Source organism: Lynx canadensis, chromosome E1, assembly GCF_007474595.2.
Source record: "Lynx canadensis isolate LIC74 chromosome E1, mLynCan4.pri.v2, whole genome shotgun sequence".
NCBI lineage: Eukaryota > Metazoa > Chordata > Mammalia > Carnivora > Felidae > Lynx > Lynx canadensis.
This window is the reverse complement of record NC_044316.2, coordinates 54,197,946-54,221,740: the sequence shown is the minus strand read 5'-3', so window position 1 is coordinate 54,221,740 and position 23,795 is coordinate 54,197,946. Positions and strand designations below refer to the sequence as shown.

Below are 23,795 nucleotides of genomic sequence, written 5' to 3'. Positions count from 1 at the left end.
GGCGGAAACCGGGGAGGGGCGCTCCCACGCGCGTGCGGGCTGGGAGGCCGCGGGCCGGTGGGGAAGCTGGGCTTGTCTCAGGAGGCGGATCGCCCCCTCGGGTGGGGACGCTTTCTTCGGCAGGGAGTGGGTGTGTGTTGAGCCGTTCTGGGACCCCGGTGTTGGGGGTGGGGTGGGGAAGGAAGGGCTAGAGGAGAGTAGCCCACAGGTCCACACTAAGGGGAGGGGAGTGAGAATTTAAGTCTGCCTCACCCTGAAGGAGCCTAATTAGGCCTGGCTTGGTGGGTAGGGAGGAGAGAGGGCCTGAGTCAGGTCGGGGGGGGGGGGGGTGGTCGCTGGGAGAAGGGGTTGGAAATAGGCTTAAAGCGGGGCTGAAAGTTGATCGTGGGACCGAGTGTCAGGACTGGGGCGCGTGATGGGAGCTTTGGGGTTAAGTGTCGGTACTTGAGCTCCGGGCTTCCACGTTCGGCGAGGTGGGACACGCAGACATGGCAGCTCAGGCTTAACCCCCTGAGATGCGATTCAAGAATTGTTTAATTATCTTTAACCAGCCCGCTTCCCCTTCTCTCAAGGGGTCTAGAGTCGTGTTCTCTGAAGTGTTTGGAAGGAAAGAAGGACCAAGGTTCTTCTGACAGCTTAGCCCCCGGGAGACATTCAGTGAACTGAAGGCTCAGGGCTCCCACCCTAAGTGGGAGGAAACAAGGTCCTGAAGCGCTTGCCCTCCCCACCTGCAGGCTGCTACCATGAGATTAAACGAGAACATCTTGCTGCTGGGAAAGAAGGTGGTGCTGGTACCCTACACCTCAGAGCACGTGCCTAGGTAAGGGTCCACCTAACATGGGGTGCAAGCCAGTTCTCCAAGGTGCAGCCAGGAGGGCCTCCCTTCCTTAGCCCCAACCTCAGAGGCTATTTCCTCTAAGAAGGAGAAGCATCATCGCTTGGAGCAGTAATGACAGAAAAAAGTGGATGCTGAAGTAGAGGAGGACGACTTCCCTTCAAGTTACTCATCCCCCGCTTTTCCCTTTCATCCTCCCAGCTTCCTTTTTGGACTTTCAGCAAGGAATTATTTAAAGTGAATGTGTGTAAGAGAAGAAGGAACTGCCCAGTTGTAAATTAGTGACGTTCTTCTGGCGTCAGTGAATATGCTCCGTTCTTGAAGACTTAATGTCAGCTTGTCATAAAACTGAGCTGATGGGTTGTTCTGATGTCTACTGTTTTTAAGAGGCCAGAACTGAGTGGCAGGGTCAGACTCTTGTGTGTGTGTGTGGGGGGGGGGGGGGCGGTAATTGGCAATTGACAGATGTCTCGTAGACTGGGATGGTGCGGATGTGGGGGTGTATTCTCTATTTGCAGTTTTTCTTTTTGGGGGTTCCTGTGCTCGCCCTTTGTGGAGATCTGTCCAGCCTTCCTTACTGAGGTCAGCCTGCTATACACTTCCACTCAGGAATTTGAGGAATGTTTGAGTTCAGACTGCTCCCCCGCACTGACCCCTGAGACCGGATGGGAAGCTGGACAGACAGAACTGATCCCTCCTGCTGCTCTCTTGTAGGACCAGCCTGCTTCTGGGTCTTGTGCTGGTGACTCTCTGTCTTAGGAACTACTGTGACCCTTTCCTTGGGTCTTTTATGAGCCCTGTGTTACCCTTGTGGGCCTCTCTTTTCTACCAATTTCCTCATCTCATAAAATGTCAGGCCCGTGCTTCTGAATCAGTCCTGCATGCCGAAGGTCATCCCCCTGTCCCTGCAGGTACCACGAGTGGATGAAATCGGAGGAGCTGCAGCGTTTGACAGCCTCTGAGCCCCTGACCCTGGAGCAAGAGTATTCGATGCAGCAGAGCTGGCGGGAAGATGCAGACAGTGAGAAGCAGAAGCCCTGTGCTGGCTCCAGAGGCAGTCTCCTGGTTCCCTCTCTCCCTTTCTCATTCCCAGCTGTAGCCCTTCCAGGGCCACAGAAACTTTGTGAAAAGCCCTTCATGAAAAACCCGGAAAGTGCCTGAAACCATCATACTCTTATGCCCACTGAAGCCAGTCCCCGTGGCTGACGCTTCTGTCTTCTTCCCCACTCACTGCATCAGGCCTGGGAGAGAGAGTAAAGCATTTGGGGCTCTGGCTGTAAACTGAGGCCCTGCCCCTCACATCTCTTGCACAAACCCAGTTGTGGTTACCGCTCCCTGAGAATACAGCTGCTGTTCAGGGGAGACTGTCTTTTCCCGCGTGAGGCAAATTTAGGGCTTTGTAATCCGCTAAAGGGAGCTCTGGGCCCCTTTTTCTCCCGGCAGACAGAGGCGATGTTCTGCAGCTCTCTGGTTTGGGTGGGAAGACTGTCGTTACTCCCCTGCTTTGGGGAGTGGAGGCGATAACCCTGTCGCCTCCCTCCTCAGAGTGCACATTCATTGTGCTGGATGCAGAGAAGTGGCAGGCCCAGCCACGCACCACTGAAGAGAGCTGCATGGCAGGAGATGTGAACCTCTTCCTCACAGATCCAGGGGACCCCTCCTTGGGGGAGATTGAGGTCATGATTGCAGGTTTGTTCCACCTGGCCCTGCCTTCCCTCCCTTCTGGCCCTCGATCTGCTGAACCCTAAGCCAGCTGGGGCTGCAGAGGGTCCTCAGCTCAATGGAAGGTTCCACGTTAGTAAGCCCAGCACCTAGTGGCTCACCCGTGGAGGTTTCCTTTATTCCCATGTTATGCTTAGATGCGAATTTAACCTTTGGTTTGGGGGTCTTCCAACTTCATCATGCCCCATCCTTGCTGGGGGAGGGGGGGACTGGGCACTGGGGACCCTCCCAAAATAAATGAGCATATCTGGAGCATCTTCCCATGCTGTGGGAGGAGCCCCTCTAGTTTGTGTCCTTCTTGGTCCACAGCCTTTCTCCAAAACTGTCCTTCTGAGGCAGCACACTGAGGTTAAAGGGTCAGCTTTGGGGTCAGGTTGCTGGGGGTCTGTAAGCTGTGAGCGCTTGTGCAGGTCATTTTAATTTCTGTGTCTGTATTATTATCTGCACAATGGTAATAATAGTACTGTGTAGGGCTGCGAGGGATGAGATGAGGTTTTAGCTGTCCAGGACCTGCGGTGGAGCCTGGCACACAGCATCAGTGACTATCATTGTTTTTCTTAGAGCCCAGCTGCAGGGGCAAAGGCTTTGGCACCGAGGCTGTTCTCATGATGATGTCTTATGGTAAGGAAGTCTGAGCAGACAGTGGGAGAAGTGGCCAGGCCCAGGTGAGGGTGAAGGCACATGAGGGCATGTTGGGAGTGGGCCTTCTCCAGGCCTGAGGGGGGGGGGGCAGGTGACAGGTGCCTCCAAGGCAAAATGGGACAGGAAGGACAGGAGGTGTGTGTGGGAGGGGGGCTTCACCCTGTGGCTTGTCCCTCTCTTTTGATCTTCTCTGGGAGGAGTGTCCAAGCTAGGTCTGACCAAGTTTGAGGCTAAAATTGGGCAAGGAAATGAACCAAGTATCCGGATGTTCCAGAAGCTTCACTTTGAGCAGGTAAGGATGTCACTGGTGGGAGGGTGAGGCCTGGGCGGTGAGCCCCAGTGGTGCTAGAGCTCATAGCTGTAACTTAGCTGGCTCTGCTCTCTCTGGTTCACATAGGTGGCTGTGAGTAGCGTCTTTCAAGAGGTGACGCTCAGACTGACAGTGACCGAACATGAGCGGCAGTGGCTTCTGGAGCAGACCAGCCATGTGCAAGAGAAGTGCTATAGAGATGGGCTGTCAGTGTCCTGTTGACCACTGACCTTGCGGGCAGCCACCCTCTGTGAATGGGGGTGGTGGGACCACGCAGTCCAAAGGAGGTGAACCTTTGAGGCCTTTGGGGCAGAGTGCTTCTACCTCCATCTAGCCTAGGAGCCTCCTTTTGGGGCCCTTCAGATTCTGGGCTGGACTTGCCTTGGCCTCCCTCAGGCTGGCAGTGTGGATGAACTGCTCCAGGGCTGGCCAGGAGAAACCTGGAGTGGACTCTCAGACCTAGAGTGGACAGCACGAATCCACAGGAGGCAGGGTGGAGGTGGGAACAGAGGTGAATGGGGGCCTGGTGAATGGCCAGGACGCCCCCTTTCCCTTGGAAGGGCAGAGGCGGTGCCCTGGAGTGGAGGCCCTGACCTGGAGTAAAGCGTACTGCACAGCACTTTCCCCTGCTTTCTCCTTGGGCCTCAGTGGTGAGCCACCAGAAGGTCCAGCCTGCAGCGTCTAGTCAGCGTGGTAGGATCAGGGCAGGAGGAGCTCAGTCTGCTTTTGTTCTGCATTAGTAGGCTAAGTGTGACCCCAAGAAGTTTGGAAGTGAACGAGCTAGGCCCTGAAAAACAGGAGGCTTGGAAAGTGAGCATGTGTCCTTTGTCCTTGCTGCTTCTCTTTGGACCCAGGAGTGAGTTTTGGATGCAGCTGCTTGTGGCTGAAGCACCGCTCTGTTGAAGCCTGGAGCCTCTGCTCAGTTGCAAGGGCTGCAGGAGGAAGCAGAAGCCACTCAGCGGTACCTTCCTGAAGGTACCTGTGATCTCTTACTCTCCACCCCTCACTTCTCTGCCTCCGGGAGCAGCTGCACCTGACAGAGCCACAAGGAGGCGCCAGAGGCACGGGTTCGGGACCGCCAGGCTGCCTGGTGCTTTAACAGGCAGAGAGCGAGGGGGTGGGGGCTGGGGGAACGCACCTGGATTCCTAACTGTCCAGTCATGATCTGCGGTGGTTATCAAGGCCAGACACGTTTCAAAACAGTCACGGAAGAGACCCTCAAGGGTACCTAGGGTATTCCCAAGGGGAGGAAACCTGCAGGTGAATTGCAGTGATTTGCTCAAGGTGTCGGAGCATTTGATGGCAGAGCCAGAACTACTGCTGAGGCCCTCAGTTCCCAGTCCCCTTGATCCTGGTGAATCCCACTAGAATCTGACTGCATTTGGAAGCCCCCTTTGTACTGTGTCCGGCCCCTCAGTGGTAGGGAAGGGGTAGGAGTTCTGGCCTTCAGCTTAGTCAGAGGCCCCCAGGGCTTCCCTACTCAACAGGTGAGGTAGGGAGGGGTCCCTCCACTGCCCTGTGGGGCAGTCTTCAGGCCTGGCTTACCTGAAGGGACCTCGACATGGGCCAAAGGATAATGGCAAGGTTAGGAGGGGGCGGGCCAGACCCCAGGCCGTTGGTGCCGTGAAAAGGTTTGGAATGGTTTCTCTTACCACTGGTGGGACTCTAAGCCCTAACTAGAGACCAAGATGTCCAGATAGTGACTCATTCTTAACTCCCTTTGATTAGCTGTCTCTTGTAGCATCAACTTCTCTTCTCTGCAAGCACCAACCCAGGAGCCTCTGGGCCTGGCAGTGTCAGCCCTTGTGGGCCATTTTGTCAGGCTTCTGGGATGTGGCCTCAGGTGCCACGGGTGTAAGAGCGCTGGATCTTTTTGAGGAGGAGCAGGGCATTTTGCCCTTGGAAAGTCCCTTCCACCCCACCTGACACAGAGCATGTCCTGCGACTTGGTGGGCTGGGTTTGTTTTCCCCTAGTCCTGGAGAGCTGCCCTCCAATCCTGTCCACGGCCGGATAAGATAGAAAATCTGGTGCCAGCTCAGCCCACTCCAGGGGATCCTGCACCCCACTGGCTGAGTGGAAAGATCAAAGCCAAGTCTTCTATTCCAAATGCAGCTCCATTTGGGATTCACAGTTTCAGCACTCTTGAATTAAAACTGCATAAAGCCTTCTGGCTGTGTGGATCTTACCTCCCACCTCCTACAACTGTTTCTCTGGGGCAGGACTTGTGCAAAGCTCAGGCAGCTGCAGGGCCCAAGGCCCTCTGATTTATAGCTGCCCACATTCTGTTCCCTGGCCTGGAGTCAGAGAGCCTGGACTGTCTTCCCGTCCAGCTGTACCCTACCCTGTCAGCCAGAGGCTACCCAGGGCTCTAAAGGAAGACACAGAGGCCAAGGCGGTTTGGAAGCCAGTTGAATTTCTGATGGGAGTTTCCTTACAGTGGGGTGGCTGGGCAGAAGGTGGCCAGACCCTCCCCATGTTGCCCGGGGCTCCCGGTGGGGGGGGGGGGCATGTAGTAGGAGCAAAAACAAAGTTTAAGGCTAAGGTTGCTGCTATATCCTGGATGCAACAACCTGGAAAATCATGTTAATCAAGGAAACAAAAATCCCTCTAAACTCTGTCTGTGGTACTGCACTCAAGAAAAAAAAAAAAAAAAAAATCAAATGAACAAAAGTAAATGCCCCAGCCGCAGCTCTGAGAACGACGGGCCCCTGTCCATTCCACAGCGTTGCTGTAATCAGCAGTCCTTGATTAACCTTTGACTCATCACTTGGGGTCATGAAAGAACAGGACCTCTTGCCTGTCCCCAGGTCCTTGCTTGGTATGGGTTTCACTGAGGTCCCAGGGGTGTGGTGAGGGCGCCCCTGGTAGGCTGAAGCACGCAGGAGACGCAGGCCAGAGTCTGCTTGCTGACTGGGGCAGGTTGGAAACATTGACCTTCCCCGAGGTAAGGGAAGAGCACGGTTCTCTAGAAAAATCAGATTCACCGATAGAGGAGGGACGCTGGTGCTGATTTGTGTGTAGATTACGGAGGGGAGTGAGTGGGGAGGAGGGAGAGGGAGCTGGCTCGGGTGGGGCAGGGGGGCTGGCCCAGTCGCACCAGCTTTCCCTGGTGCCCGCAGGAGGACACTCAGAAGTTGCTGAAGAGTTCGTTTTTCTTGCTCCAGTCCATCTGCGGAGCCCGCTTGTTGCTGCGTTTCTGGTGAGCCCTCTCTTTGGCCACGGCCAGGGAGATGTTGAAGTCCAGGATGGGGTCGGAGGAGGAAGAGGTAGACGAGGGTGCTGTGGAGTCCTGTTTCCTGGGGCTGTCTTGGGAATTCAGCTGCAAAGAGGAGGAAGCGGCGGCAGAGGGCCGGGAGTCAGTGCCTGGCGAGGCGTCCCGGTCCTCAGCCTCGGCAAGGTGGCCGGCTCCCTTGGGGCAGTGCCCAGGGAAGCCAGGTCACAAGAACAGAACGTGGCATAGCATGTGACCTCCAAGGCAGGCTGGCGTGCCAGGAACGAGCGTGGCCTGGGAATGGGCTTCCCGTAACTCAGTGCCACCCTCTGCCCGCCCGCCTGGCCAGCCTACCTCCTCACTGGTATCACTGGAGGTGGATCTTGCCAGGGCTGATCTGGGGCTCTCAGATGCTACCTCAGCCAGGACTTCACGGCTGTTCTCCTGAAACAGAGAGGAGGGGTGTGGGTTGGCAAGGGATGGGGTGGGGGAGTCCTGAATAAGAGAGGAGCCCCCAGGGGAGACCGGTGCCCAGTCAGAGAAGCTCCCCTCAAACCTTTAACACCCACCCCAAAGCCCCACTGCCTGAGCCTGGCGGGGCCCCTTGGGGATTGACAGTTTTACATTCCTCTAAGGATCAGAGGGCAGCCTGGTTCCACCACCCAGGTGGGAGTGACCGTTGTGGGATTAGCGGAACTGCTCACACAGAACCCCCTCCCCAGCCCTCCCGAAGGAGCCTTCAGGGTTGACTAGCCTTTGGGGCCAATGACCATGGAGGGGCTTCATGGAGGGTGAGGCACAGAGAGCCTCCGCTTGGCACCGGGAACACGTGTGATACTCCCTGAATTCCTTCTGGCCTACCTGTTTACTTGGACTTGACCCTAGGAATCTTGAAACCTTTACCCCAAAGTAACCAAGAAGGGCTTTGAAGGAATAAGGCCGATGAGAGTTCTAGGCCCACCGATGGGGTGACACAAAGTTCAGGTGGGCCCTGGGGGGGAGCCCTTGGGGAGGGGAGACCTTTCAGTAGACCCCGCAGAGAGCTCCAGCTCTGTGGTCTGACTCTGAGTCAGCCTGTCTCGGAGTGAAGGTCTTGGCCAAGGCTCCGACTTGGTGCTCAGCCTCTGCCTGGGTTCCTCTGCGGCCTCAGCTGGCACCAGGCCCCACCATCTCTTCCCCAGCCTCCACTGCCTTCTCTTCCCTTCCGCCCAGGGAGGAGGGGAGGAGGGGCTTTGTTCTTCCAACCCAGACTGGAAGCAGCAGGGCCCAGGCAGCGTGCGTCCAGACACTGAAGCTCTGTTCTTGGGGGGAAGAAAGGCCTCTTCTGTACGGTGGGGAGTTGGAGGCGGGGTTTGTCACCAGGATGGCGGGCTGCAGAGGGGCCCGGCCAGGCCTCTCTCTCTCCTGACTGCCCTGGCGCTAGGCAGGGGTTGAGGGGTGCACCGGCAGTTCTATAGCTTGGAGCTCAGAAGGGAGCAGCTTGGAAACGGGGGTTTCAACCTGAGCCACACAGCTGTCCCTGTCCCAACCATGCCACCTTCCACCCTTCTGCAGCCCCGCGTGAGAGCCAGAGAAGTGTTAGAGGGCCTGCCTTTACCTTCCGGAGCTCCCCATTGGTAAAGGGCTCGGGCAGGGGACCTACGGGAAGGAAAAAACAGCAGAGGTGAGTCCAGAAGCTCTGGGGAATGCGGACAGAGTGGTGCCTGGAGAGGAGGGAGAGCTTTGGGGTTTAGGCCATAATTAGACCTTGTTCCCTACGTCAGTGTTTAAGTATCTTGACTGCAACCTTCTAGAAGTCTGTCTGACTTTCTGGTGACCCAGCACACACACAGAGACTACACACGTGTAACAGAAGTTTCACGAAACAACATTTCCCCTTCTGCTTCGTCAATGCTCTCCAATGTTTTTGATTCAGTTTCGTTCAAAGAAGTATGCTGGTCTCTGCTACGTTGATCTCATGAACCACTGATGGGTAATGAGCTATTTGGAAAACCAATGTTCTAGATAGGGATGAAATTCCAGGCTGGCTGCCTAAGACCTGGGAAGCAGATCCCTGGGCCTTGGCACTAGGGCCTGATGCAGTGGGTCTGGAATGGGCCTAGGAATCGACATTTTTCAAATGGCTCCTAGGTAGTGATGCTGTCACCAGAATTGGAACTACACCCCAGATTATGGTTAGTACCTGCCTTGGCTGAAAGAGAAACTAATCCCACCTCGTGCTTGCCAATGTGAAGGCAAGGGGATGAGGGGGCTCAGGGCAGTGTCCTGAGTGTGCCCTCCCCCTGCCATGGGAAAACTGGTGGTGGCAGGAGGGGTCAGAAGGAGAGACACCAGCCTGGGGTCCCCGTTCCACCTCTGGGGACTGGTCAGCCTGGGTGGATTTCTTTTGAACTCTTCGTTTAACGTCATCGTGCATCTTTCGTGCTGGCCTGGACGGCAGGCACACCCGATTCTCATCATTTCCTCCTTGTTGCTACCCACGGCCTTCCCGCGATGGCCAAGCAGGGGACTGCTGGGACCCGGAGACACTCACTCTCCCACTCCCCCCATGCTGGCCCCTTCCCCACTGGGGCCAGGCTGTCTCACGTGGTCAGGAGGCAGCTGCTGGGAGGGGGGCATTCTTCTTGCGGACAGTTACACCCAGCTGGGAGGAGGAGGGCGGCCTGGAGACCGCAGGAGAGACACCTGGGGAGGAGACCTGCCCCCAGGCCTCTCCCAGTGCAGCTTCTCTGGCTCGAGGCTGCGCTCACAGTAGTTCTCAGGGCCCATCCCACCCAGCCAGAGAGATAAGAAGAAGGAATGTCCGAGGGCTGATTTCTTAGGAGTAGGTGGGGGAAGGATGCCAGAGGCGGCAGGGTGAGGTATTGGAGGAGCCTCGTGGAATCCAGATTCCAGCTGTCTTCCCCAAACCGTGTTGCCAAGAGGAAGGCTGGGGCTTCTTGGGGCCTCAGTTTGCCCTCACCAAAGAAAGGAACTACCTGGGCTATCTGGTTTCTATGAACATGGGAAACAAGGGTGAGGCAGTGCCTGACCGCCCGTGCCTAGAGTCTGCGGGGGACTTCCACCTGACCCATCCCTGCTTCCAGGACCGCCCCCCCCACCCCCACCCCAGGACCCACCTGGCCCCTCCACCTAGGGATAGGGGTCTGTGGCAGGACCTCTGAGTAGATCACCCTCCTACAAATAAAATCCTGACACCCTGAGGGAGGCCCCACCCGCTGCAAAGTCCAAAGAGGTCCCACCTACCCTACACCCCCCTCCCCAACTCCCCCAGGAGCCATTTTCCCAGGGAGAAAGTCCAGACCAGGGAGTGAGGGTTGCTTAACTCCTCACTGCCCTCGGGCGGCAGGGTTGCCCGGTTTGGCTTGGACTTGGGCAGGGGGAGGTGCCAGGCTTGGCAGTGTAATATGGGGGATGGGGAGGGCAGGGGCCCAGGGACCAAGGAGGGACCCACTGCTCTCTAGAGCCAGTGAGCCTGGGTTTCCAAGACAACCTGAGAGAAGGGAGGGGAGGCACTGGGCCCCTGTCACTGGACTCTGATCTGACCAAGCGGAGCTGGAGTTAACCCTTCCCTTGCAGCAGCACTGCTTGGAGAACCTGCGAGGGGTGCGGGGATGGGGGGCTGAGGCTTCCCTCTGGTGCTGCTGGTTTGGCCTGGGAATGAGTGCCTCTGTCCCATCTCACCATCCCTCATGCCAGCCTCACCCTGTCATATGCCATCCTCAGAAAGCCACTGCCATCCCCGCTTCCTCTCCTGACACCAGGCTCCTCTCCCAATCTCCACCTTTGGCCCCCCCCTGAAGGAGAGGGAGGGAGCTGAGGCAGGAAGCTGCCCACCCCTCCCCTGGGACACAGTAAAATCTAGAGCACTGGCCAACATCCTTGATTTGGGGGCCTCCGGCTGCCCCACCCAGCTCACCGTTCAGATGCTCCTGAGACGGGGTCACTTTGCATTTCTTGAAGAACTCATCCGTTTCCTTGTCTACCACCAGCAGCTTGGTCTCGTCCCCACCAGCCTTGATGGCAGATACCACATCTGCGTGCTGCTTGCCCTCCATACAGACCCCGTTCACCTGTGGGTGGGGACAGGGGTTAGCGGCACAGTTTCGGAGGGGTAGGTGGAGGGAGGTACAAATGGTCCTCTTTGTCCTCGGCCAGGTGGCAGTCTGGGGACACTAAGGCCCCCCCCTGCCCAGTTGCCTGTGGAGTCTTAAAGTAAGCCAAGTGGTCCTCCCACCTGACAGTCAAATGAGGAGGCAGGACACATGAGAAAAGCCAAAGAAAATATGGAGAAAAGACTAAACAAACACAGCTGGGACAGGAAAGATAGGGGAGGCCTGGGTTGGGCCGTAGCGTTTCTATGTACTTGTGTCCGACTTCCCTCTCTGGGCCGTGGTTTGCTCATGTGTAAAATGAGAAGTCTTGGGAGAGCTGATCTTCCAGCTCTAAGGTTCTAAGACTGAGATTCTGGGGCCTGCCCGAGGCACAAGGTTCACATTTCCTTTCCTCCTGAGCACTGCACAAGAGTGTTTGACTGCACCTGCTGGCACGGAGGCCTCCAGCAGTGGGAAACTCTGTAGGTGGCCACATACATCCACTGGGATGGATGGGTGGCTGAATCTTGAGCCTGTCTCTTGGTAAAGAGCCCAGAGGAGGTGGGGGCAGGAAAGAAGTCCACCACCACCCACCCATCCATCCATCCATCCTCCCTCCCTCCCTCCCCTCCTGCCGACCCCCTTACCACTCTTCTCCTCTCTCTGGCTTCCTGCCTGCCTCCCTCCCTCCCTCCCTCCCTCCATCCCTCCATCTACCTGGCATCTGTGGGCTACCTGGGCCCCATGGACTAACCAAGGAGCAGACAGGGCGATGGCTCCCCCAGGAATTGCTTATCTGTGGGGATGCAGTCAGGAAGGGCCTGGGAAGAGGGTGAGAATCACTACCTCCACGATGCGGTCCTGAGCCCGGAGCCCCGAGGCCTCGGCAGGTGAGTCTGGATCCACTGCCCGGATGAACTGGCCTGGCTTGGACTTATCGCTGTGCAAGTTGAAGCCGTAGCCATTGGCACCCTTCTTCATGGTGCAGAGCCGAGGCCGAAGCTCACGCTGTGGGGATAAAGGAGGGTCTATGACCATTCTCCATCACTGGAGGTCCCGCTCTCCCTGCCCTGTGCCTGATAGCCACCCCCCACCCCCCCCATCAAAGAAACACTGGGGAATAAGGCAAGTTTGCTGAGCTCCCACAGAACAATTCGACAATTTGAGAATGCTGGGCTGGGCCCCAGAAGACCTGTGCAGAGATTTGGCATTGTAGCAAACGGCTCAGGTGCCTGTCCAAGCCAGCCGCCTTTTCTGTTAAATGGGAGGCAGGACCACATTAGCTCAAGTCCCTCCCCTTGTGACATTCTAAGGTAAATAGTGTTATTCTGATTGCTACTTTCTCCCTCCCCTCTAAAAGTTCAGCCTGGCTAGGTGACTGGGGATCCCTGGCCCTTTTGTACCCAGATCTCTGCAGCGGGGGAGGCAGGGCAGGTGTTTACTGAAAGCTGGTCAGCATGTTTATAGTAAAGCCTTTCCCCATCAGGCCAAATGGCCCAGCCAAAAGGAAGGAAGCAGGCAGCCAGATGACCACAGACTGGGGAGAAGCACAGCCAGAGGTCCTGGACAGGACAGGGACCCCCCATCAGCAGAACCAAGGCTGAGGGCAAAGGCAGCCATAGAACCCCAAAGAACCTGTTGGTCCCCAAGGAGCCTGAACGGGGAAGGGGCCATGAAATCAGGGCTGGGCTGAAGGGAGCCCTGTGTGGCTGCAGCCCAGAGTGGGGACCTACTGAAAGGGCTCAGGCAGGTTTCTCTCAAGCACTCAGACACTCTGCTGAAAATGTTTTTCACCATCCTTGGTCCAACTTAAGCAGCTTAGCCCAGAAGCTGCAGACCTAGGGACACATTTACATGATGGAGGGAATCTGGGTGTGCAAGGCCCAAGCAACTGAAACCTTGACCAGAAGCCTGAGCCTGAGGCCTGGCTTGGGGGACCCTCTCCCCGCCTCCCAGGCCCGGCTGGGCAGGGCTGCAGCAGCCAGTCTACTAGCTCTTGGTGATCCCCCCCACAGGCGATGAGCAATGGCGGGAGTCAAGACCCTGGCTGGCCCAGGGGCCAGCTTCCCCACTTAGTAGTTATGTGACCTGGGGCAAGTTATTTCCTTCTTAGCGCCTTAGGTTCCTCATTTATAGGCCATTCTTCTTGCCACCTGCCTCCCAGGGTCCCAGGGTTGCTCTGAGGCCAAGTGAGATAGTTAGCATAGGTAGAAACACTTTACAACTCCCAAATCCCTGTGCACTCGGACTCGTAGACTTTCTCAGCATCGGGGACACTAATGAATAATCCCCTGAAGCAGAGAAGAGAGATTCTGGGGGTGAGGGTGGGGGCCAGTTTGCTCTGAAATGCCAGTCCCAAGCTGGGAGTAGAGCTGGCAAGGGAGGGCAGGGAAGGAGAGGAGGGCTTACAGGCCTCTTGCCCGAACTTGCCAGCCCCAGGAGGCAGCTACCATCTGGGGCTCCCCACCCCTCCACTCTCAGGGGGGTGGCTGAAGGGTGACTTTGCCTTCCTTCAACTGCCCAGGCAGGTCTTTCCCTGTGTTTCAGGATGTTGGTGGGGGCTGTGGAGAGGAAGTTAGGAGGGAGAGGTGATGGTTGGACCCTAATCTGGGCCAGAGGCCCTGGGCCCTTCTCCTCCAGCAGGCTCTGCTCAACCCAGAACAATAGCAAAGACAAAGATGTGAGCGTAAAAAGTGTGTGTGTGGCCCGGGGCACGGAGGCACCCTCTCCCCAGGGGCCGTGAAGCATCCCCTTCTCCCAAGCTCTCCAGGTCCCCTGGGCTCCTCACTGCAGGGCACAGTCCCAGGAGGCCCCCTGCCACCACCTGCCTCATTCATCTCTCCCCTCCGCCCAACCCCCACAGCCCTCCCAGTCCCCAGGGGATCTTGTTCCGGAGTTAGTGAGGCTCTTCTCCCCTCCAGCTAATCCCTCCACAAAGCTGACAGCCCAGCCCTCCCCCAGGCCGAGGTGAGCAGGAACAGGTCTGACCAGTGCCACCAGGCAGGCTCGGCTCGGCTCGGCTTTCCACAGCCAGGCTGAGCTCACGATCACCCTGAGAAAGTGGGGAGGAGAATCAAGACGGGGCGGGGAGGGGGGGGGATGGGACGGGGCAGCTCTGACATCCTTGCTCCTCCCCACCTCACTCCAAAGAGCCTTCCCTAGCAACCTGGCTGGGGCTGGTCACCCCCATTTTTAAGACGGAGAAACCGAGACTCCACATGTTAAGCCCACTGCCTAACGTCATAGGGCTTTACAGTGCAAGAGCCAGAGCTCCAATCAGGTCTCTGACTTGGACCCCGAGTTCCTTAAACCATTTGTGGGCTGGTCCTGAAGGACCCAAGTCCAGACTGGGAGGAGGCCCAGTTGGAGCCCGGGGCCTCTGCAGGAGTCAGTCGTAAACACGGGTTGCCCTCCCGTGGTGCGCCCTCCCACCGTGGCTGCAGTCTCTGCAGGGAGGCAGCTGGTCGCTGATGAAACCACAGCCTTCCTTCCGGGTGCTCAAGGTCTTAAGGCTTCTTGCGGCCAGAGCTCCAGCCTGAGCTGGGGGAGCCTGGCGGCTCCGGGAGTGCTCCTGGCCAGCAGGGCGATTAATCGGCCTGGGTCTCTGTGCTAGAGGCTTCCCTTCCTGATCCCTCTGCGTATCTCCCTGGACGCCGTGTCTGGTGATCTGTCATTAAAGCTGGAGGGCCTGCTTTGAACCCCACTCCCCTCTGTCAAGTACCAAGCTATTAGGATTAGAGGAAATGGGGCTCAGTTACCCCATTGCTCCCTTTCCCCTGCACTGGGACCTGCTCCACTGCCCTCTGGGGGTAGCTGAGCAGGGAGAAGCGCCAGGTGGTTTTCTGAAGCGCTCAGACACCTTTAAGGGCCCCAACTAGCTCCCTCCTTTCCAAGTCCCCTTCCCACAGGAGGGGTGGAGGCTTCCAATTCCTCCAGAGAGACCAGCCTGATTCTGTCCACCCCTCCCCCAGCTGTCTCCAGGAGGTGTCACTGCCAGCTGCTGAGTCAGCCCATCAAAGGAGCCCATCCCAGCCAGGGTGGAGGCTGGTGCTGGCATGAGGAGTCCCCGGGGGCAGCCTCCCTGGGAATCTGGCGGGGAGGGCTGGCCCAGCACCCCCCAGACCTGAAGTAGGACCTGGGTTCTGCTTCTGGGGAAAAGGGTAGATGGAAAGTCCAGGCCATCCTGGTCCTGGTGCGTGGCGGGCAACTTCCCATGGGGAACATGGCCTCAAGATGGTTCAGAGTACCAGGTGGGGCTCCCAGTAACGATGACAGCTCAGAAGCAAAAATCAGAATCTGCTCAGCGAGGAGCCTGGCGGAGACCAGGAAGCAAGGGGAAGGAACAAGAGGCAACGGTGGCCAAAGAGCAGTGCAAATGGGCTAGGGCGGGGGGGGGGGGTGGGGCTGGGGGGCTGGATGGGTCTGAATCTCACTTCCAAGCAACACCAGACAAGCTTGCCAGAAAAGACCCCGTCAGGAGAAGTGCCTCCAGACTCTTCTCCTGGAGTCTTCTCCCACCCTCAGGTTGTGACGCTGTCCCAAATCCTTTCACAGGCCCCTGTGGCCATCCTCTCCATTCTCTCTTCTCTCCCAGGGAGCCCAGCCCAGCCCTGAGTGGCCGCCCAGTCACCTCCACCCACGCAGCCCAGGGAGCGGACTGCGGGCACGTTATTCAATAGGTGCCACCAGCAGCCACCTGGAAAGCTGAGGAAAGTCGATACCCTAATCCCAGTGCCCGTCTCTGGGGAGCAGGCCCAGGGCCGCTCCCTGTTGCTCCTAAGGGGAGGGCTGCTGGGGGCCGACGCCCCAATGAGCCCAGCCCCTCCCTGATCGGTGTCATGGTGATGGCCCTATAGAAAACAGCCAGGTTGCTTCCAGAAGGGAGCCAGCTGTGGGTCCCAGAAGGAATGGGTTGAAAGAGCAGGAAGACCACCAGGGTGGCTAAGGGAACAACAGAGGTGACCCTCACCTCCCAAGCCTGCCCTTCCCCCAACCCAACCCAGCCAAGGGCTCTTGTTTTTGCAGATAAGATTGATGCTTGCTGCCCCACACAGGGAGATCAGCCCCAACAATGGGGTGGGTGAGGGGAGGGGGGGAAGGTGGGGAAGGAGTCCTGGCTGTTCTGGTGGGGGTGGGATACAGGGTATGCTGGGCATTAAGGCACCGTGACTGCTCTGGGAGGCAGCTCAGTTGTTCCACGGGACTCTGGACACACAAGCTTGGGCCTGGTACCAGCTCTTCAAGGAAGCCATGATGGATGGCGAGAGCTGGCCTGGCCTGAGGGTGACATATGACTGGGCAGCAAGGGGGCACTGTCCTTAGGGCAGGTTGGGAAGTGACCAGGAGCTCAGACCAGAGCCCTAGGTTTAAAGGTATCCTCTCCTCACCCAGGGTACAGAGGGCTTGGCTGCCACTGCCCGCTGCCCCACGGTCCTGATATGGCTTCAGTTCACCCTAGAGGACCTTTCCCACCCAGGTCTGTACGGACTGAGGGATGTCGGACACCTCCATTGGCAAAAAAGGAGCTACTCTAGCCCCTAGTCCTGTCCTTCCTGTTTCCCAGTGGGAAGGCCCCTCTTGGGAGCCCAACTGGGGTGGGATCCTGGAGAGAAACATATGGTCAAGCGGGGGCTGCTTCGCCAACGCAACACGCAGGGGCCCTGAGCCAGCTTCTCCCTCTGGTTCTTTTCTCCTGGTGCCGGCCAGAGACCCACCCAAAGGAGTTTGGCTCAGGTCTCCCCAGGGCTGGGCAAGCCTGGGACGGAGCAGGCTGGTACGTGGGCTGCTTGCTGCCTGGCTGGACACCATCCAGGCTGGCCGCCCCATGCCTGCCTGCCCCGCGGGCACTGCATTCTCGTCCCTTCTCATCCCTCACCCTCTTCCAGAAGCCACTGGATTTAACTCCTGCAGGCTGTCCCAAGACCGATGAAGACCCTCAGGGAGCCTGTATACTTGGGGCCCTATTGAAATAAATAGCAGCTACCGTTTCATGAGCACTTACTATGTGCTAAGGACTGCACTAGGATTTTACGTGCACTTTCTCATTCAAACCCAATTACAGTCCTGCGAGGAAGGTATCACTGCCCTCGTTTCCCAGAGAAGGAAACTCAGGTCCAAAGAAATCACATAAATGGCTCGAGTACCCAGCTGAGGGGAGAAGGCAGGCTCGGAACTCAGATGTGGGGCAGCACTGCCCGACAGAAACAGGATGTCAGGCTGGCAGGTAATTTAAAATTACACTAAAGTAAAAACAAACAAGAGAAATTAACTTTAAGTATCTTATTTAACACGATATACCCCAAACTGTTATCATTTCAACATGTAATCCACTTAAAAATATTTAACAGCATTACTGTTACTTCCTTTCGTTTGTACTACGTCTTCCAAATCTGGTGTGCATTTCACACTTCTAGCACATCTCGAGTGCTAAGAGCCACATGCGGCAGGTGGCGGCCACAATGGCCCGCTGATATTTCTAAAGGCCTCACTCTCAACCATTACGCTGTCAGCCCCAAACGCTTTTCTAAATCAGCCCCCATGTTTGAATCGGGCACCATGACCTTATAAAGCACCCTTATGCCGGATGACAACAATGAGCCAGTGGCACTTGAATCCCATTTTTAGGAAACCCGTGCCACCTGCCCTTTCCTAGGGCACAGGAAACTAAACATTGCCCAGAGGGCTATGTGGTGAGTTGTTCTGTTCCAGGGGAGAAGGAAAGCCAAGGCCAACCAACAGTCAAGGATGGTCTTCAGAAGGGGCCCTTTGTGCTACAGGGAAGCCCCAAAGCCAGCAAAGGTAGATTCTTAGGACCCAGGGGGTTGGGAGTGGGGTAGAGACTTGGTGGCCAGACTCCTAGCCCCAGCCCATTGCAGAAGAAGGGTGAGGCCACTTCTGGGCGGAGGCCTTCCATCAGGGCTGACACATTTTCCTAATGGTGCTGAAGGCCATCCCTTAGGGACAGAAGCTACCTGGACCCTTCCTTGCAAGGAGCTGATGCAAGCAAGCCTGAATTTATGCCATGGCGATGGCTCTTATGCGGCCCAGAATGTGACGGGCAGAGACACCCAGCAGGACACTCAGGCCCTCAAGGTCAACCCAACTGTATGGCCAAATGGATGTGTAAGCAATGGAGCCAGAGAGAGGTGGGTTCCAAGATACACCCCAGCTATGTGGTAAGGAGCCAGCCAGCTGAACTGGCCAAGCTTCAGTTTCCACATGTAGACCGTTGGGGGCTAATTCCGGCCTTGCGGGGCGGTCGTGTAGATTAAAGGACGTGAGGCATGTTTAATGCACAGCACGTTGCTAGACACAATACCTATCACTTATTGAACACTTACTATCAACTCACAAAATGCAGAAAATAATACCCAATTTGCAGGGTTGTCAGGGGAATCCATGAAATTAGCATCGATATCTTTATGGCACGAGGCTGGACACTAGAAATTTTGAGTCTCCTTCCCCGGCAGGGCTACTCAGAGCAGCAAGATGAACACCTAATATCTAATATCGGGATGGAGAACCCTGGCTTCTCTCTGTAAAAGGCTTGCAGCACCAATGAAACCCTGGCTGCGCCCCTTCCTCCCCTAACTCCTAAGTGCTCCCCCACTTCCCCAGGGCCCCATGGGGTGGGAAGTATGGAGAGGAAGAGAAGGGCCCCTATCTAGACATACAGAGAAGAGCGCCCCATTCTCTCTCTCCAGAATTTAACTTTACAGGAACCTGGTAAGAACCAGGAGAGAAAGAGACCCCAAATATGTGGCTTAAGAGCAGGAACCAACACACAAACTATCACACATACCCATCTATTTAAAATCCAGACACCCTGCAGTTCAAACCCTGTTCTGCCCTCCCAAACTCTAACTTGGTCGGTGTGAAATGGCCTGCCTGTCCTGGGAAAGAAGTTGGTAGGCTTCCAGGCAATTGTGCCCACGCACCCACCTTGCTGCCTGGGGGGTGCCTGCACTCTGTGCTTTCGCGTTTCTGTTTGCGTTTCCTTTCCTTTCTTTTCTTTTTTTTGATTTTCTTTTCTTTTCTTTCCCTCTTTCTCTTTCTTTTTTTAAGTTTTATTTATTTTTTAAGTAGGCTCCATGCCCAACATGGGGATCAAACTCATGATCCCGGGACCAAGAGTCGCATGCTCCAACTGCCCTGGCCTGCACCGTTTCTGCCTCTGGGATCAGGGTCAGGTCTGGCAGGAAACCACCCCAAGCTGGGCACTGACACACTGAGACACACACATACATCCCTCTTATGTCATCAAGTCTCCCCCAAACCCTGCAAGGTGGGGTATTGGTGTTCCCATTTCACAGAAGTAGAAGCTGAAGGTTGCAGGCCACAGTGGAAAATTAGGGTACCAGAGCCAGCTAACAAAGAAGCCCAGAATTTTAGCCTTCTAGTCTTAAAATGGAAGCTTCCAGCAGGCAAGAGAAAAGAGTAGGTAGGTACTCCTTGGAATTCTGATCTCTGGGTGTGCCCGAGGCGCAAATGGGCCCAGGTATGCTGGACTGACATGAATTAGGATAAAGGTCCCTGGTGGTTATCATGCATTCATTCGTTCAAAAATTATTTGAGCCCCTCCCTCCTCTGTGCCAGGTACAGCGCTGGGGATATAAACACAAAGAAGACACAGTTGTTGCCCTCTTCACCACTGCAGCAGAGGTCAAGATCACGAACAGATGATTCAAATATTGCGTGTTCAGAGCAATAAAAGATGCGGGACAGGGAGGAGGAGGTGAGCAAAGAAAAGGCTCATTTTGGGGGTGCCCCGGGGGCTCAGTCGGTTAAGCCTCCCACTCTGGATTTTGGCTCAGATCATGATCTCACGGTTCACGGGTTCGAGTCCCACATCAGGCTCTGCAATGCGGAACCTGCTTGGGATTCTTTCTCTTCCCCTCTCTCTACCCTTCCTGGGTTCGATCTCATGCTCTTAAAATAAATAAACTTTGGGGGGGTGGGGTGGGGAAAGCTCATTCTGTCTGCAGGGTCAAGGAAAGGCTCCAGAAGGCTGTGAGTGGTTTTCGGAGAGTATGCCTTGTGGAGAAGGGGACTGACAAGTCCCCAGGCTGAAGGGTAGCATCAGGATGTACTGGGTTGCTGTATTGGGATGGGCTGTGGAACCCCCTTTGATTATCTGAGAACAGTGGCCTCTCACTGAGCACTCACTGAGCACCAGGCTGGGACACAGATGCACTTGCCCAGGCAGAGGCCGATCCAGGGCTGGCTGCCCCATGGGTGGGCATGCAACAATCACTGAAATACTTCTCAACTCAAATACCAACAGCGACGTTCGCTGAGCACTTACTTAGTGCCAGGCACAGAACGACTGCTTTTCAGACCGCCCCATGTGATCCCAACCCCAGGTGCAAGCTGTTAGGCTCCCACCTTACACAAGAGGAGACAGAGGCCTACAAAGGTTAAGATACGTGGCTCGGGGAGGCCCAGCTAGTACAGCTGAGCTGGCTCAGGCCGGGCCAGGCACCACTGTGACTGTGGGAGCTGTGGGCAGGGGCGTTGCTGCGCCTCTCTCCGAGGGGGTGGGGAGAGTCACCGACAAAGCAGGTGGGCAGAGCTCCAAGTCCCCTCCACCTGCTCCTCCAACAGCACTACAGGCACCCCCACGCCCTCTGCCCTGTATGATTCTTGACCCAGTCTGGTCTTTCCAGTGAGATGTCACCTGCCACCCACTCTTGGTGCAACACTGTCCCACATAACACCTTTTTCACTTGTGAGAGCCAATGAAGATACCCTAATAGCCCCCACTTTGCAAACATATTCAGGCTAAAACTAACTTAGTAAAACTCAAATTCTTTATAGGAGATGCCTTTGAGGGAAAAAAATAACTCTTATTATGTTTATTAACTTTTTTTTTTTTTTCTTTTTTGCAATGACAAGGGTGGGTCACCTGCATGGCCACCATACCAGAGTTCATGGGAATTTCCTACCAGAGGCACTGGCTATGCAGGAAGATGAAAGGGTCCTCGCACAAATGCCTGGGCAGGAAGAAAGGTGCTCAATTCAGCATCCACTTGGGGCGTGAGTGCTTCCCATTATTTGTAAAATTCTAGACAAGGCGGGTGTCACTGTGTTACAACGCACCCCACTTTACAGATGGGAGAACCAAGGCTCAGATAAGTTATGTGACTTGACTGTTGACCTGAAACCCCAAGAGGCCTGGTGATGGTGTCCCCAGGACTGGCTGGAGGGGATTCTACTCCCTTCTCCTGGCCTAACAAAGCAGGAACAAACGCAGTTGTCACATGACCATCGGGGGGATCGGATTCTGTGGTCACCTAGAAAGCAGGAAGTGAAGCTCCCCTGCTTTTTCAGACGGCATGGTGGGAGCGAATGTGCTAGGTCAAGTCTCCATGTTCCTGGCATCATCCACCTCCCCACCCAGGCCCTCCTGCACCCAGCAGCAAAGAAAAAGAAAAAAAAAAAAAAAAGAAAAAGAAAAAGAAAAACTGAAAGGGCAATGGGAGGAGCTGAACATAACAGTATCTTGGTGGGGGATGGGGGCGGGGAGGTGGTTACTTGTGCCAGTGCCAAAGTCCAGAAAAAAGGGGGGGGGCGGTGGGAGAACGGCAAATCGATGCACTCAGCACAAAGTTCAAACTGGATTTCTGCCTGGGACCAGAGGTCAGGGGTTCCAACTCCGCGGTGTCAAGCCCCTGCCAGGGATGCTCCCACCCCTCCCCCACCCTTGCCAACGCCAGCTTGGCAGTGGCAGGAAGTGGGAGCCTGGCGGCCTTGGTATTCCCAGCACCCAGCTCTGGCTGGACGGGGCTCCTGGTGACCTCACTTCCACGAAACCAGCTGGTCCTCTCCGGCTCCACCTTCTACCTTAAGGCTGAACAGTGCCCTTTCTCTGTCCAGGGAAGCTTCTGCTGGCACCATGGATACTCCTGCCACAGGCTGCCACCAGGTGGAGAGCTGGTGCAAGCCAAATGGGCCCTGAGAGGCCTAGCTCCCCACAATCTGCACCCCAAGGCGTCCCCCTTCACTCCCTGGGGACAGGAGGCTCTCATCACCACTCCTGTTTTGCTACTGACCCTCCTGCAGCTGGTCCACACTGGGATCGTTTGGGGAAACACCAAACTTGGGCAAAAAGTAACCAGCCTGCTTCGTGTCCCAGGACTGGAGTGAGACAAGATGATGACAGGGCAAGACCACCTGCCCCTGGTGAGTGCTGCTGGCCTCGGGACACCGGACCACTCTCCCCGCCCTCCCCCCAGCCCGTTCCCTTCTTCCAAAGTCCTCCCCTCCCATTCCCAGATACAAGCTGGCGCTTACTCCTCACATTCCTGAGACTCATAAATCCTCCTGGGTGGCAGAGCCACCACCACCTCCGAGACGCCTCTGCACCTCCTCCCCGCACCCCACCCCCACACTTCGCCCTGAGATGGCGGGGCTTCGTCTCCTCTTAAAAGTCACACTGTACTTCAGGAGGATGAAGTCCAGCCAGGCTGAGGTTAATGATACACACACCAGCCGGCGGGGCGGGGGGGGGGGGGGGGGGGGGGGGGGGGGGTGCGGGGAGAAGCCTGTGGGCGACCCCTCCTCCCCTCCTTGTGCTGGAGCTCGGCACAGTAAAGGGGCGGTTATTCCTCTTGCTTTTGGAAATCGGGGAGGCGGTCGCTTCACCCCAGCTTCAGCTACCACCCACAGGGGCCGTGGAGGAAGCTGGCACCTCTGGTGCGGCTGGGAGTCGGGTGGCCGACGTGGGGCGGGATTGGGGGGTTCCGAAGAACGGGAACAGATACCGCCAACAGAACCGAGGAAGGGGGACTGGGCTCCCCTGAGCCACCCTCCTTCACCCCCACTCCCAAAGGGCAAGGGACAAGAAGTGCAGGTGGCAAGGCGCTCAGGGTCCCAGCCCAGTCTGGGGAGGGAGGGGCGTGGGGGTGGCGGGACGCAGCCCCAATTCAGCAACTGCCAGTTTGACCTGTCGGCGGGAGGGCGGAAGCAGCCTCCCGTTCGAGGATCTAGTTTCAGAAAGACAAGGCAGGCGCGGGGATGGGCGTCCGAGGGGCGCCTGGGTCTCTCCCGATCCCCACTCCCACCCCTTTCCAGTCGCGGCTGGGTCCCGGCCCACACTTACCCGCTCCGGACAGCTCTTCTCCACCTCGCGCGGTTCTGGCGCGGCGGCCTGCGGCTCATTTTCGCTACCAGCCCCCTGCGCCTCGGTGGCGGCCGGCGGCTCGGCCTGCCCGGGCCCGTCTTGGGCTCGCAGCAGCTCCTCCCGGACCTGGACACCCAGCTTCTGCAGTCGCTCGTCCGTCTCGGGGTCGACCACCAGCAGGCGCACTGCGTTGAGCGCGGCGCGGATGCGGCTCACCACCTGCTGGTGGGTCTCCTTCTCTACGTTCTCGCCGTTCACTTCCACCAGCCGGTCTCCGGCCAGCAGCCCCGACTTCTCGGCTGGCGAACCGGGCTCCACCAGCCGGATGAACTGGCCCACCTTGCCCTTCTCCCCGTGCAGGTGGAAGCCGTAGCCGTTCGGACCCTTCTCCAGGCAGCAGAGCCGGGGTAGGGGCGCCCCGGCCGCCGCGTCCGCGCTCATCTCGCCCGGCTCAGTGGTGCGACGTGGGGTCCTGTTGGGGGCTGGGGGCGGGACGGTCCAGCCCTTCTCTCCTCCCTGTGGACCGGCAGGCAGGAGGGACCGCAGGAGGGAATCCCCGCGCCTTCAGACTGGCTGAACAAGCAGGTGTGCGGCGAGCTGTGGCCCCGAACTGCTAGAAGTTGGAGCAGGAGCGCGTGGACCAATCCCCACCCCGCGCGGCGTCTGAGCGATGCCGAATCTGCTCCAGCCCCTTATTCCGGGGGCGGGGTCGCGCCGAGGGTGTGGACACCAAGGCCCAATCAGAAGCCACGAACAGGGGCGCTCGGGCCGGGTGAACAACTCTGACCAATGGGAACGCTCAGGGGCGGGGCCCAGTGCTCTGCGCGGCGCCCCGCGGCGCCAGAAGAAAGAAGGCTCA

General features: G+C 57.0%; 2 protein-coding genes across 6 annotated transcripts; one reads left to right on the top strand and one right to left on the bottom strand.

Moving 5' to 3' along the window:
• The first annotated feature begins 38 nt into the window (after positions 1-38).
• On the top strand, positions 39-6,166 carry NAT9 (N-acetyltransferase 9 (putative)). Of its 5 annotated transcripts, none has more exons than XM_030296618.1 (7): positions 39-130; positions 735-820; positions 1,747-1,856; positions 2,381-2,524; positions 3,119-3,178; positions 3,397-3,491; positions 3,597-6,166. In XM_030296618.1, exons 2-7 carry the CDS (start codon positions 744-746, stop codon positions 3,729-3,731), a joined length of 621 nt encoding a protein of 206 aa, XP_030152478.1. In that variant the 5' UTR covers positions 39-130; positions 735-743; the 3' UTR covers positions 3,732-6,166. The 5 variants fall into 5 exon arrangements, with proteins under 5 accessions (XP_030152478.1, XP_030152479.1, XP_030152475.1 ...); XM_030296619.1 differs by having other exon boundaries at positions 41-101; XM_030296615.1 differs by having other exon boundaries at positions 60-130; positions 3,400-3,491.
• Positions 5,903-23,603, bottom strand: SLC9A3R1 (SLC9A3 regulator 1). The gene is made up of 6 exons (XM_030296606.1): positions 22,916-23,603; positions 11,662-11,823; positions 10,641-10,794; positions 8,319-8,359; positions 7,076-7,165; positions 5,903-6,829 (listed from the first exon to the last, which is right to left on the bottom strand). The coding sequence occupies exons 1-6, from the start codon at positions 23,375-23,377 to the stop codon at positions 6,638-6,640; spliced, it is 1,101 nt and encodes a 366-aa protein (XP_030152466.1). The 5' UTR covers positions 23,378-23,603; the 3' UTR covers positions 5,903-6,637.
• Positions 23,604-23,795: the final 192 nt, after the last annotated feature.

Coding starts and splice junctions, on each gene's coding strand:
- NAT9 (XM_030296618.1), top strand. CDS start 744: ATGAGATTAAACGAGAACATCTTGCTGCTGGGAAAGAAGGTGGTGCTG. Junction 1,857..2,380: donor CTGGCGGGAAGATGCAGACA/GTGAGAAGCAGA, acceptor CTCCCTCCTCAG/AGTGCACATTCATTGTGCTG. Junction 3,179..3,396: donor TCTCATGATGATGTCTTATG/GTAAGGAAGTCT, acceptor CTTCTCTGGGAG/GAGTGTCCAAGCTAGGTCTG.
- SLC9A3R1 (XM_030296606.1), bottom strand. CDS start 23,377: ATGAGCGCGGACGCGGCGGCCGGGGCGCCCCTACCCCGGCTCTGCTGC. Junction 8,360..10,640: donor GTCTCAGGAGCATCTGAACG/GTGAGCTGGGTG, acceptor TCCTTCCCGTAG/GTCCCCTGCCCGAGCCCTTT. Junction 6,830..7,075: donor CCAGTGATACCAGTGAGGAG/GTAGGCTGGCCA, acceptor TCCTCTTTGCAG/CTGAATTCCCAAGACAGCCC.